Raw genomic sequence first — 13,742 nt, 5'->3', positions numbered from 1 at the left:
CAACTGTGTTCCAGCATAACAGCATTACCACACCGCTGTTCTTCAGAGAGGTCAATTTATCATAGTGTGTTTACTGTTTATCAAGTGATGTGTGACAACATATTTCAGGAAAATTAACCATTGACCTCAGAGCTTACACTTCCCTTTTGTAGCATCCTTGGGGTAAAAAGTAGAACAAATTTTATTACAGTGCCAGATGCAATAAAATATATTTGCATATATTGAACTTACATATATATAATACACATATATGTACATAAAAAATAAAAGGATGTCAAACTTATATATGAAACCTACTAGAAATTGGAATAAATTTCATATACTTACATATGTCTTGCTAACAAATATGTATGGTTATATAGAGTATGTGCCTATATTGTGGACATATGTTACAAAAATATATATCCATCTCAAATATGTTGATATTATATATGATACAGGGTCCAAAAGACCACTTTCCCAGAGTGGGATGATAGACATGTTAAAAAACTAATGAGAAATTAGAAAGAAAAACATATGTAAGCAATCAGAATTTATGTGTTTATATGAAAATTTGCGTAGATAAATGAAATATACTGTACATCATTAGCATATATTCAGCATACCATATAAAAATTAATCATATAGATATACACATTTTTATTATCGGTATTACATATATGTTCATATATCCAGAGGATATATATCCCCTTATCCCCTTATAGGTGGCATATATGACAACATCACTCATGATATAGGGCTATATATATCATATATTACATTTTTTGAAATCCTGGCAACTTTATCCACCAGTATAAAGTTTCATGTATTACTTATGAATTACCTTCAAAGTCTGAATGAGCAGCACGGGTGAGTCAGTAGATGAGCTGCAGCATGTAATTAAAACATTCCTAGAGTCCATGTATCATGCGCATCCTCATCGCTCACTCTCATCTCTTGTGTTATTCGAGAGAGATCTGTTTTTTTGAATCAACCTGTAGGCTCAGAGAAATTAGGTCAGATGCAAACAGCGTTGCTGCAGGAATCCAACATTTCAACATGGTGACATTTCTCTGTGGACAAAACGAGAACGACTGGTGACAGGAGAGTACCTCAAAATGTCACAGAAGGTATAAACACACATCAAAGTCTGCAGAGTTGCTGTGTTGTCATCATTTAGTGGCTGCTGCTTGTGAAGCTGTACGTCTGAGAAGTTGGGAAGTGACTTGACCGCTGTCAGGCCTTTCCACAGAGGCTCCCCATGATAAAAATGTATGTACCTTGGATGCTGGATATGATTTAAGCTTCTGACATTCACACATTCTGCCATAATTCATTCACTCTTTAAAAAAGTTTACTCCTGCAATAAAAAACAGTTATAGATCACAAGAGTAGACTAGTCTTTTATACAGACATAATTAAAAGAATCTGTAAAGTTTCAGTGAGTAGCTGGGGTGTGACAAACACACTATATATCACCCCCTTTCAAATAAAAAAAAAGCTTGTCAGCAGCCTGAACAATGTTGCAGTGTTACTAATAAGGTTTGTTCCTTGTTTATGTGCTTATAAAAGCAAAATGATAATGATTGGAAATGTATTTGGCTTCAAAGTGTCCATACTAAACCTGAAATGAGTGTATGCATTCATACATTCAAACAATTAAAAACATTGAAAATCAGGTAAATATATATCCTATATGCAATAAAAAAAAATCATCATGAGCATTGATTTGAAGGTTAAATCAATTCAACGAGTCTTAGTCAGAATAAATGGGAGATTAGTTGGAGACTTCGATTTCAAAATAAAAGTATGAAATATTAAAGTGTATATAACATAAAATACAAGTGTCATGCTGCGTCACTTGTAAATGGATTAGATTTGTCATAGCAGCGGACACTAGAGACGTTATTCTTAGACGCTCCCCCTACGTTTTCTACAAACGTTTAACGCCCTGTAGTGAGGCCTGTGACCGTAGCCAACGATGTAGGTCAAAAACGATTTAACTTTAACTTTGAAAGCGCACCCGGAAGTGTGACGTGTGTAATGTGTCTGCCCTGACGGTCCTGACGGTGGCTCACTGACCCAGTTTGAGCAGACCTCGGTCTCCGGGTGCTTCAAACCGGCGGCGCGGGGAGCCCGTGGAGCTGACGGTCTCTCGTGTCCGGGGCGCGCGCTGACACACCGCGCGATGCCGGAGACCAAGTTTTCCTCCGCGCGATGAATCCTGCCAACGAGACCGGGGGCGGGAGAAGCGCGGATCATTATGTTTTCGCCATTGGCACCTACAAACTTCTCGCCTTTACCATCGGGACCATTGGAGTACTCGGCTTTTGTAATAACGTGGTCGTCATCATCCTCTACTGTAAATTCAAGAGACTCCGGACGCCCACCAACTTGTTACTGGTTAATATAAGTTTGAGTGATTTACTGGTTTCTGTCATCGGAATAAACTTTACCTTTGCGTCGTGCGTCAAAGGCGGATGGATCTGGAGCCAGGCAACATGCATCTGGGACGGCTTCAGCAACAGCTTATTTGGTGAGAGAAATAAAAATGAGGCGTGTCTTTCTCATTCATGAATGTTGTTCATAAAGTTTTTACTAGAATAGTTCAAGAGGAATTTATTAAAGTGATTACCCTCGTTGATCTTAATTATTCCCATCTCACTATTGGCAAAGACCTTATTCTAACATAAGAATGAGCAGACTAATGTAAAAAGCAGAGAGAGGGTCATTCACAATATAGAGGATATAAGGATATTTCACCTGATAAGAATTTCTGTAAAAAGAAAATGAATTATATGTAGCCTAACTGTAAAAAAAACATGGTGACAGATTCTCTGTTTTCTCTTGTGTGCACTTCATGTGAGAATGTGAAATTCAGACTGGGTCAACAACAGTTTACTGACCCTCTGTCTCCTCTCATGATGAGCTGCAGTGAAATCTAACGACCTTGAGGCTTCTAATTCTGGTTTTTCTGATCTTATCAGACAGTAGAGTATGTTATTTTTTAGTGCAAAGTGAGCATATTTTGCAGGTCATTGCTGCATGCAGAGGAATGTTTTTGTGCCCTACAGCTGAATTTCCTTGGGACAGGGTTGTCCGTTTATTACCAGCGTAACTGTGTTCAGCAGTGAAGTGTGAATGAACACTCGGGGTCATTCTCCGGGTCCCACCCCTTTAGGAATTACAGCTCAGGAGGATAGATGTGTGTTAATTAGCTCATTAGTGCAAACCTGAAAGCCTTGTGCTGCTTTATCAGCCAACTAAACACAGAGGATGCAGAGGAAGGCTGCCCCCTTTGTTCTATCATCTTTCTGTCCTTTATTTGACATTGGCTTCTTTGCACATGATCTAAAGAACACGTTTACCTGCCTCTGTCGTGGGATCACAGCTGGCAACACGAAGACAAGAAGGACCGAAGATCATACAATTAGCCATGGCATGATTGGCACACGTTGTACTATATCAAGACTAGGTATAAACCTAGTACATGGCTGGTCTGTGTATGGCTCTGAACCGTGGGCAGTCAGGCAGTCACCCTAGCCTCCAGGCTGCTCAGGAGATAAAGGGAAGTGGAGTCTTGCTTCCAATTCACAGAGCTTGCATCCACTATTGCAAATAAACTGCATTTATTACATGTTCCCTTATCACTAAAGGAGGCAGAGGAATAACTGGATAAAAGACATACCAAGCAAGAGAGAAGCTATCGGTAACTTCTGAGCTTAAGAAACCAGCAGATCTGAATAGCATGGAAACAACAGAAACACCAGCAAAATAAAAACCCTGTGAAGAAATACAGAGTTTCTGTCCACTAATACACTAGAGGACTTTTAATTTGAAACAGTTATAGGAAGTTTGTACTAACACGTAATGTGACTACTAAAATATCTCTATGACCAATTACACATATCAAACAGAGGAAATTTGAAATAAAGGCCTCTTACCTTCAGGAGATGAGGTAAATAAAGGCCCCACTATGTTGTTTGCAGTGCAACCAAGAAGCCTCTAAATCTAATGACAAAACTTTTAAAGTTGGCAACACTGCAGGCCATAAACTCCCCCCTAACGCAGTAGAGACTGGCTCACTGAGCTGCGATGGAATATCAGTTGTAGGGGATACGCTGTAATTGGCCACGTCAGGATGGTCCATCCACTTTCATGTGAAACGCGTGAGGGCAAGGGCTGCATAATTAATCAAAACTTAATCGAAATTGCAATATGGTCAAGTGCAATATACAAATTCAAACGTAAAATGTGTCACAACAATGTTGTGCATTGTTAGCACCATAAGTGTTGTGGTGCTACAGAGACGTCCCAGCCTATAAATCATATTCTCCAGACGTTACGAACATACTTGTTTGGTACAAACCCCAACAAAGGCACATCATCATTAAATTTTTTCTTCAATAAATATGAAATGCAAAATTGATCATTCCAACTGAAATCGTGACATGATAATCGCAACATGATTTTTTTTGCATACCGTACAGCCCTACCCATGACCTATCAATTAGTTGAAGAGTAGGTGCAGTTCTGTGAACCAAGATTTTCTTTGGCTGACATGTTAACTTAAACAAGTAGAGCTGTTTTGTCCAATATCCATTCGTCTAACTCCTGGAATTTCTGTATTTAACTTCACAATGGTTCATCCTTTATATGTAGGTGTTTCCATCTTTATCCTAATTTGAAATTATCTTCATGGCAAAATTTCTGGGTTTTAGAGTCCATGTTGCCACAGAATCATAGCCATATAAATGAACATTATGAACATTGTGAACATTATGTAAGTCTAGACATGTTATCATATGTTTTATAGTTTATTTATTTATGAAAGGCGATCTTGTTATTTTGCTATATATATATATATATATATATATATACATACACAGTATGTATATTCACGTGTGTGTGTGTGTATATGTGTATATATAAATATATAATATATACACCTTTCAATTCAAAACCCACAAATGCAAACTTTCTAGGAAAAACAATGGAAAGAGGGTATGGAAAAGAAAGTTGGTGGCAGGACAGGGAAGATCATGCTGGTCCAGATCCTTGGACTCTGGACCTCTGTGTGGCTGCACTTCGGATGGCTGGGAGACGGGTGTTTGATGAGGCTGCAGAGGCCAGCTGGAGCTTGCAGACCGTGGCTTTAGCTGATCTGATGGGTGGGAGGCAGGTTGGCCTCAGGTCAGCCTTAGTGGACTCTTTACACCTGACAGGCAGGTTCTGCTGTTCCTTACACTCTAGTTTCTGTTTGCAGGCTCTTGGAAATTCTGCCACTTGCCGGCAGTATTTGTCAGGGATTCTCCTGCCCTTGAGCCCCATCAGTGTCTCCTCATTGATCTCATTGAGACGTCTTTGCTGGTATTCTTTGGCCAGCTCATGGACTTCCTTGATGCGCTGTCTGTTCCTGGCTATGACTGAGTCCTCACATCCCGTCATCTGTTGTTGGATGAAGGAACATTGGATCTCAGCATGACGCAGAGCTTTCTTAGGTTGATTTTTCTCGTCCTCTTCCTTTTTTCCGAATATTGCTTCCGGCTGCACCTTCAGCATCCTCTTAAGCTGGGCCCTCTCCCGGCCAGCCTTGATTGCCGGTAAGCGCTCTTTGCAGCAAACCTGCGCCTGCACTTTCTCAGCATTGATTTGCATGACCTCCTTCTGCAGACGCTGCTGATTTTTTCTCCTCTTCTCCAAGACCTCCAGGTTTTCCGGGTTCCTTCTCTCCTGGTTCTCTTGCTTTTGCTGTCTGCCCATCAAGGCCCTTTTCTCCTCCCTGGTCATAACCCGGGATGCTGAGGTTATTCTGTTGAACTCAGCTGGAAGATTGATGGACTCTTCTGAAGGATGCTTCGGTGGGATCCACAGGTTGCAAATGAGGTCATTGGTGATGGTCTCTCTTTCTTGGGCCTTATTATTGGTCATGGAGTTTCCATTTTTGGCCAGTAGTCTTGGTTTTAGTCCCCAAAACAGAGTTAAGTCCACCTGGGAGATGGGAGCTAGTGTGTGAAACTGGTACCGTGTGCTCCTTCAGGTCATGTTGCAGGATGCCTTTCTCATTGTCCTCGGTTATTGGAGTCCAGGACAACGAAGAATGAACTTGTTTTAAAAAAAGCGTTAAATGTGTTAAATGCGAGCGTTTGTAGTTCTTCACTTCACAGACTTGATAACACAAGATAAATGTTCTGTTATAAATGTAACAGGCTCGAACCCAAGATCAAATGAAGCAGATGACATTATCACTGTTCATCTGTGTTGTGAGGGTTAGGGTATGATAAGGTTAGGGTCTCAATAACCACTCATCCAAAAAAAGCCTCTGTCGACACTGCACTTCCTCTGGTCCTCAGCAATAAGCCTGCCAAGTTTGAAGTGAACTGGACATGCAGTTGTCAAGAAAATTCAAGGAGAAACAGAAAGAAAGAGATTTCTCAATTAATTAGTGGGATATGGAACAAACAGTATGGTTGCTTGGAACACTGGTCCTTTTCCTTTCATGTTTATTATAGTGAGGTTTCTTTCCACAGCACTTCACTTTACTGTCTCTATTGCCAAAATCTACCGAACCATTTGCCACTTACCTTGGGAATTGAATGTCCCATGAAGCTCTGTGTCTTTAGTTGTTAATGGAAGACACTGAGTGGAACTGTGTGTTGGTTATCCTCTGCACTTCATGGATCACAGCCTGGATGAACAGGAAAATTTAGACAACATGTTTTTATGCTTTATTGTTAGAAAAATCTGGCTCTTAGAGGCGGAGCCATGAAAGCAGACAAAGAAACAAGTATTCTGAGCATTTTTTATTTGACTAGATGCTCTGTGTACACTACAGTTCCTCTACTATACTGCAATCAGAGCTGCAAGGATGATTATTACTCTTTTCTGAATGATCTCCTATATTCAGCAGCCTTTGTGTCATCCTCTGTGTGTCAAATGTAAGTGGTTATTATGAGAATTAAATCTAATCTGATACCTGCATGTAAAGCATGTTATGTTTGTCATCAAAACTGGACTGATGCTTCTCCTCCAGCACCGTCCAGCTCCTGCTGACAACACACTGATAGAGGCAGAAGGGGGTGGGGGATAGTGGTAAAAACATTTTTTCAAAATAACAATAATGAAGTAATAAGAACAGTAACCTTCAGTTGCATAGCAGGATTCATACAAGCTCAGAGTTTTTACACAATAAAAGAAAAAATCATGCACAGTGCTTCACATGAAAACAGATTAAACTGACAAGGTTTCAAGGGTAAAATGTGCAATAAAATAAAAATAGAATCCACTGAAAACTTGTGACACAGAAAAAAAGTGACAATGTAACTGGAAAAAGACAGACAGGAAATCTGGAATCAGTGCAAGCTTTTTCAGTGTCAGTACAATTTTTTCCAATACAAGTTGTTGTTTCCAATTGTTTCCTTTTTCAGTTCAGGTTTTGTGTTCAGCACGTAATTTTATTTTCAATGTCAAAATTTAGATTTAAAATGTTCTAGCCCCTTTTAAAGACCCCCCTAATAGAAACTTGTGAATTGTGATCATTCACTCACTCACTCACTCACTCACTCTGTCACAGACATGCGTGATTATAGGGCTGGTCCCTCTGTCGCGATCCAGCCAAAATTAGTGTGCACAAATCTTACAGCTCTGTCCGTGTCCTCTAGTCCTGTACATGAACATGCCATCATCTTTGCGCCTTGTGTTACCCAGTGGAGGTTGGTGTCAGTGTGACCGACACACACATGCACACAAGCACACACACAGGCCACAGGGCTGCAGCAATCAGCCCTGGCGGTTGTGTTAATGCATGTCCTTCTTTCTCAGACACTGGCTGCGTGGCTGATCTATTGACACCGTCCAGTCTCATGAATTCATGAGTGGAAAAGGTTACTGGAGTATATAATTGGATGGATTTATAGGTTATGTGAGTGTGTGTGATGTGTATTGACAAAAAATATATATACATTTTATTTATTGTACAATGACAATGACTTCATTCAGAGGTCTCAATCCAGCACCTCCGCTACAACTATGGCTTGCAGATGTATGCTTTAGCTTATATGTCAAATAAAACTGAGAGCAAAGTGATGCACAAGATGAACATGAGAGCTGCAAGTATTTCAATATGAGATGTTTGCAGCATTAAAGCAAAACCCTGTTACTTTGTGTAGAAAGAGCCAGGCTGTACAATGCAGATGCAGGTCTTAGAGGTGTGTGTGTGTGTGGGAGTCAAGAGTCTGTCTGTGAGTTTTCAATGATTCACCACAAAATGCTTGTATGTGATGTTTAGTACAAAGATGTTCAGAATCCTGTTTATACAGAGCATGATAAAACATGTTCAGTCTAAAGAGACGCTGAGTATCCACTGACCCAGATCCTGCAGTGAGCGCTCCGCATTACTCAGCGTGTCTGTCTCTCCCCCTCCACTGCCAGGCATTGTTTCCATCATGACTTTGGCAGCCCTGGCCTATGAGCGCTACATCCGGGTGGTCCATGCCCAGGTCGTGGACTTCCCCTGGGCGTGGCGGGCCATAGCCCACATCTGGCTGTACTCCCTGGCCTGGACGGGGGCTCCTCTGCTGGGGTGGAACCGCTACACTCTGGAGATCCACCAGCTGGGCTGCTCTCTGGACTGGGCGTCAAAGGACCCAAATGATGCCTCCTTCATCCTCTTCTTCCTCCTGGCCTGTTTCTTTGTGCCTGTGGGTGTCATGATCTATTGCTACGGGAACATCCTCTATACAGTGCAAATGGTAAGACATGCAGACATACTTTTATCGTTTGATTGTTAGCATATTTAATAGATTATGAATGGGGTTAGACTACCAAACAGAGCAAATTGCATCTTGTCATCTTTAGATTATTTTACATTTTACATATTTTACATTTTACATCATTTTACATCAACAAAGAGTGAAAAATCTCAGCTTCCTGGAGCAGAAGGTGACGTCATCAGATAACTGCTACAATGTAAGATAATGAAAATCAGCACATTCTCAAATTTGAAAACCTAAAGTCGATTAAATATATACATTACCAAAATAGTTATGAATTTAATTGGAACTTTAAAGGTCCCATATTTTACACCTTTATTGTGTTTTATTTGAAGTGTTGATATCCATGAGAAGATATGTTTTGTGGTTGGTTCAGTGAACCTAGACCTGCTTTGTAAAAAAGACATGGAAATCTCACTTAATACAATATAAGACCTTTAATTTTATTTATTTAGTATTACATCTTAATGTGACACTTTCAGATCTTATACATCAACTGATATTTCAGCTGAAACATGTACAATTTGAGTGACACCTCCTTTCAGATCTGAGACTTTACCTGCAACTGTCTTTCACTTTAAATACACGAACTGGCACTTATTTATTTCAGGACTTCCACTTCAACACACTTCCATGTCAATCTATCGCAAACACTTTGACTGACATTTCTCTCCTTTCAGCAATTTCACTTCAAAACCACTCGGATTACACTTAAACTGACACTCTGACGTCAGCCACTGCTTACAACTGTTTTAACTGCCACTTCAACTAAAATGTTTTAATTCATTTTAATAAAGAAAGAACAACTCTGTGACCTCCACTCGCCAAGCGCTGTCTTCCACTCCTCTTTCATTACAGTCTTTATTATCATAATATGTCTGTGCCTTCAGTGCTTGTTATGTACAGTGGAAAGCTCACTGTGCGTTGTGCCCGTGCTGAGCCTGAGGAGTGCAGCCTTTAAATGTCAATGATGTTATCAGTCCCAGGAGACAGCCTGGTAATAAAGGACAGTCGAGCTGGCTGTGAGGAGGAGAGTCAAGCATTTGTGTTTACGTTAGTTATTCCTGCAAAAACACTGGAGAAGTGTCTCTGTCTGTGTTAGAAATGAGAGAATCTGTATCTGTGTCATCTTCATCTGTTTGTACTATCAAGCAGATGGTGACCGAAGTGTTTGAACAGGAATTTATCAAAGCAAACATGTAAATGAGAGAAACACTGAAACTCTAATCAAATAGCCCAGATGTCTGTCTGCATCACAATTGGATGCAGCTGCTATCTTTACTTCCTAGTGGGAAGTGTGAGCTGCTACTTCCTCACAGCCTCAAGCTCGAGCGCCACAAAACTCTCAGCCCCTCTGCAACTCCCTGAACACTGCAGAGGCCTGGAACGACTCATCACACGTCACAGCATTTTGGGAGATGCTATGAAAATCTTCAAAGAGAATTACTCTGATCCATACAGAGTATTGACATGATAGAAAAGGAAAAGAAAAGCACTTGGCCTGCTTTTCCAGAGAGCAAGAAGATCTCATCGTAGACATCGGAAAAACCAGAGAACAGAAGAACGTTAACATGGAAATAGATTATGCCTTCATGAGAAACATAGAACATAAATAAAAACAGGCCCTTTGAAATCATGAATAAAAATAGGAGTTATTACAGCATTGCTTCCTGTCAGCTATTCCCACACCTGTGGAAATACTGCTGCATGGAGAACACTGATGAACAGCTGCTTTTTTTACACTTCTGTGGACTCACCTTTTGTGGACTGAAGCTGCACCAAAAACCTGCTGTGTTTACAAGTATTTCAAGGTCATTTAAGTCAGTTGTTTCTAACCTGAAAGTCAGGATCCCTCAAGGGGTCGCAAGATAAATCAGTCACAAGATGATTAAAATGAAAGGAAAGAAGACAAACATTTCTACTAAGTGGTGTTACTTTTGTTTGGATTCTTTTGAAATATTTGACCCAGTGAAATGCTGGAGAGTTTTACCTTTTCAGGACACTAAAAACTACTTTCAAATTGGTATGACTTGGCTATAAATGGTGGCAAGCCAAAAAGGATAGGAACCAGCGCCCTGAGTCATTCCTCACAAATGCTTAATAATTATTGTGGGATGACATTGAAACCTCATACAATACAAACAGTCAGACTAGCAGAATGTTGACATCAGATTAAGGTATTAATTCCTACTTTTGACCCACTCATCTTCACATCTTTGCATAAACATTTTCAAACAGTCAAACCTGCCCAAGCACTGCCCAGTTAAACCACAAACCTTGGTCCAAACCAACAACAATGTTGTCACAAGGATGTCGGTGTAATTGTTACCTAACACTGTGAAAAAATATCCTAGAATTCAGAGATGTAGTTTCAAACTATGACCCATATATGATGAAATCTGGACTACACATGCTCTGATCACAGCATTGTAAGATGTGATATCAGAAAATTTCAAGATATGATTCAGATTCTTGCAAGAACCTAAACAGATATCTCCAGGTTGTTGGGTTTTGTCCCCTCCTGGTAGCATCTTACTCTCTCCTGTTTCCTGTAGCTGCGCTCCATCCAGGACCTCCAGACGGTTCAGATCATCAAAATCTTGCGGTACGAGAAGAAGGTCGCTGTCATGTTTCTCCTGATGATCTCCTGCTTCCTGGTGTGTTGGACACCCTATGCTGTTGTGTCCATGATGGAGGCCTTTGGCAGGAAGAGCATGGTCTCTCCCACGCTGGCCATCATCCCCTCCTTCTTTGCCAAGTCCAGCACAGCCTACAATCCCCTCATCTACGTGTTCATGAGCAGAAAGGTTTGTAGGTTTAATGTTTGTAATTTCTTATGGTTGCAGGAAGGAACCTTCAATTCAGGGTCAACTTCAGGTCCTACATATGCCTCTGTACCTGGCTCTCCAGCACTAATTTCTTGCTCTGTGTGGCTTAATGAGGGTGAAGTCAGTGGTCCATGTTTAAAACAGATTACATGTTTCACTGGAGAGTTCTGATTGGCTGCTTCCTGTGGGTTTAGTCAATTTCCCCCCCTCCTGTAACCACAGCTGAACTTAGAATTTAATATGGGCAAATGGAGCAAATCAATGGCATCTCAAATAGGGCTGATGGTTTGCTCTCCTCTAGTGCTGCTGTTTGAGCTGTTTGTGTTTTTACATTTGTGTAGAAAGTAGTTATTTTTGGAGCATTTCTTGAAGCATTTTTCGAGCATCTCTTGAAGCAATTTTTTACTGAAGATGGTGCAGAATTTGATTTTGCACAAGCGCTTGTTTAGAGGTAAAATTCTACAAAATGTGGGACAAGATCTATTTAAATAAATTTAGAATAAAATCAGCATCAATGCATTCTTCTCCTTAAATCTACAGAATTTACTGTATGTGTAGGAGTGAAATTGTCACTTACACTTGTCCCAGTTTGCTGGCATCCGTAGAGGCTGATATCTTGTATGTTTGACTGACAAATGAGTGAGGACAGGGTGCTATATCCATCCCCTTGTTAAATACCATCCTTTTATCTCTTTGCTCTGCTTTCCCTCCTCCTCCTCATCCTCTCACAGTTCCGGCGCTGTTTGCTGCAGCTGCTCTGCTCGCGGCTCTCTTGGCTGCAGCGCAGCCTCAAAGAGCGCCCCCTGGCTCCGGTCCAGCGCCCCATCCGACCAATCGTCATGTCTAATGGTTGCAGCGGCAGAGACAGACCCAAAAAGAGGGTGACTTTCAGCTCCTCCTCCATCGTCTTCATCATCACCAGCGATGACTTCCACCACCTTGACGTGACCTCCAAGGCTCGAAGTTCCTCAGAGGCCAATGTCATTCAAGTGAGGCCACTGTGATCCTCCAGGACTGGACTTCTCACCCCACCACTCAGTATGCCTTAGGACGTAACATGCAACTCCAAGCCAAAATAATCCTGTCTGACCTCCTTAGACGTTTCTGCGTCTACACACAGTTACAGATTTGTTACCAATCAATTGTAAATATCCTGCTGTCATCCCAAGATCTCAACAACACCTGTTTCCTGAAAGTTAGTAGGAAATTGTGACATCCTCATCTAACATCAGCTGTGGTGACATACATACATAATGATGTAGTTAACAATTATGTTTCTCTTAGAAAAAGAATCACACGTCTTTGTCAAATATGCCACTGTGACAACTGTAGGAGTGTGTCGAGCATTTAGAGGCCAGCGGTGTTATGGATCTGAGTTTGGATTAGCATGTGATAGTAGATTGTTTTGGTTGGTACCCAACTGCAATTGTGTTAAATGGAAAATAAGCCTAAGCTCTTTAGCCATAAACCATAGTACACAAACTGACATTACTGTGTATGGATTCAATAAAAAGGATCATATTTTAAGCTACCGAGCTTGTTTACCTTATCTTATTTCAGTCTAAGCCTCCACTGTGTCAAGAGCAGTCTGTGAAATGACATTTGGTAGAATTATATGTATGAGGACTACAGGAGTGTAATTAGATAAGAGGAGATGAGCCCGGGACCTCAATGTGCCCCGGTAAAATGCTCCTTTCATAACCTTCTGGGCTGTCAGCTATGAACAGACTTGATGAATGGATTTTCATAGCAGGTAATTCAGAGAGGATGTGTGACTGAGTGAGTCACGGGTCTTTTTGTTTTTATACTGTTTGGTTAAAAGAATAGCGTGGCATTATGGCAAATATGCTTATTCACCTTAATGCCAAGAGTTAGATTGAGATTGAGTCCATTCTCATATCTGTATGTTAAATATGAAGCAAAGGCCAGGAGACAGTTAGCTGCGCATTAAGACTGCCAGCCTAACTAAAAGTTTAAAAATATTTATATTAGCACTTTTTTACATGTTGTGTCCTGATTGTTTAATACATGCAAAAGGTTTTAAGTGATGTTGAGTATGTCTGCACCATGCCAAGAAAACATCCAGCATGAAAACTCACTATATTCATGTTTTTTTACATGAATTAAAGAAATCAAGATATGTGTGAATCAATGATATTCAGAG

The 13,742-nt window shown here is 40.6% G+C and overlaps 1 protein-coding gene across 1 annotated transcript; it reads left to right on the top strand.

Moving 5' to 3' along the window:
- The first annotated feature begins 2,050 nt into the window (after positions 1-2,050).
- On the top strand, positions 2,051-13,110 carry opn3 (opsin 3). Its single transcript, XM_071481331.1, has 4 exons — positions 2,051-2,515; positions 8,410-8,729; positions 11,306-11,557; positions 12,310-13,110. The coding sequence occupies exons 1-4, from the start codon at positions 2,197-2,199 to the stop codon at positions 12,580-12,582; spliced, it is 1,164 nt and encodes a 387-aa protein (XP_071337432.1). The 5' UTR covers positions 2,051-2,196; the 3' UTR covers positions 12,583-13,110.
- The last annotated feature ends 632 nt before the right edge of the window (positions 13,111-13,742 follow it).

This window comes from Trachinotus anak, unplaced genomic scaffold (assembly GCF_046630095.1).
Source record: "Trachinotus anak isolate AG129_WGS33_773 ecotype Australia unplaced genomic scaffold, CSIRO_AGI_Tana_v1 ptg000007l, whole genome shotgun sequence".
Lineage (NCBI taxonomy): Eukaryota > Metazoa > Chordata > Actinopteri > Carangiformes > Carangidae > Trachinotus > Trachinotus anak.
The sequence above is the reverse complement of the archived record's forward strand: the minus strand, read 5'-3'. Positions and strand labels throughout refer to the sequence as shown.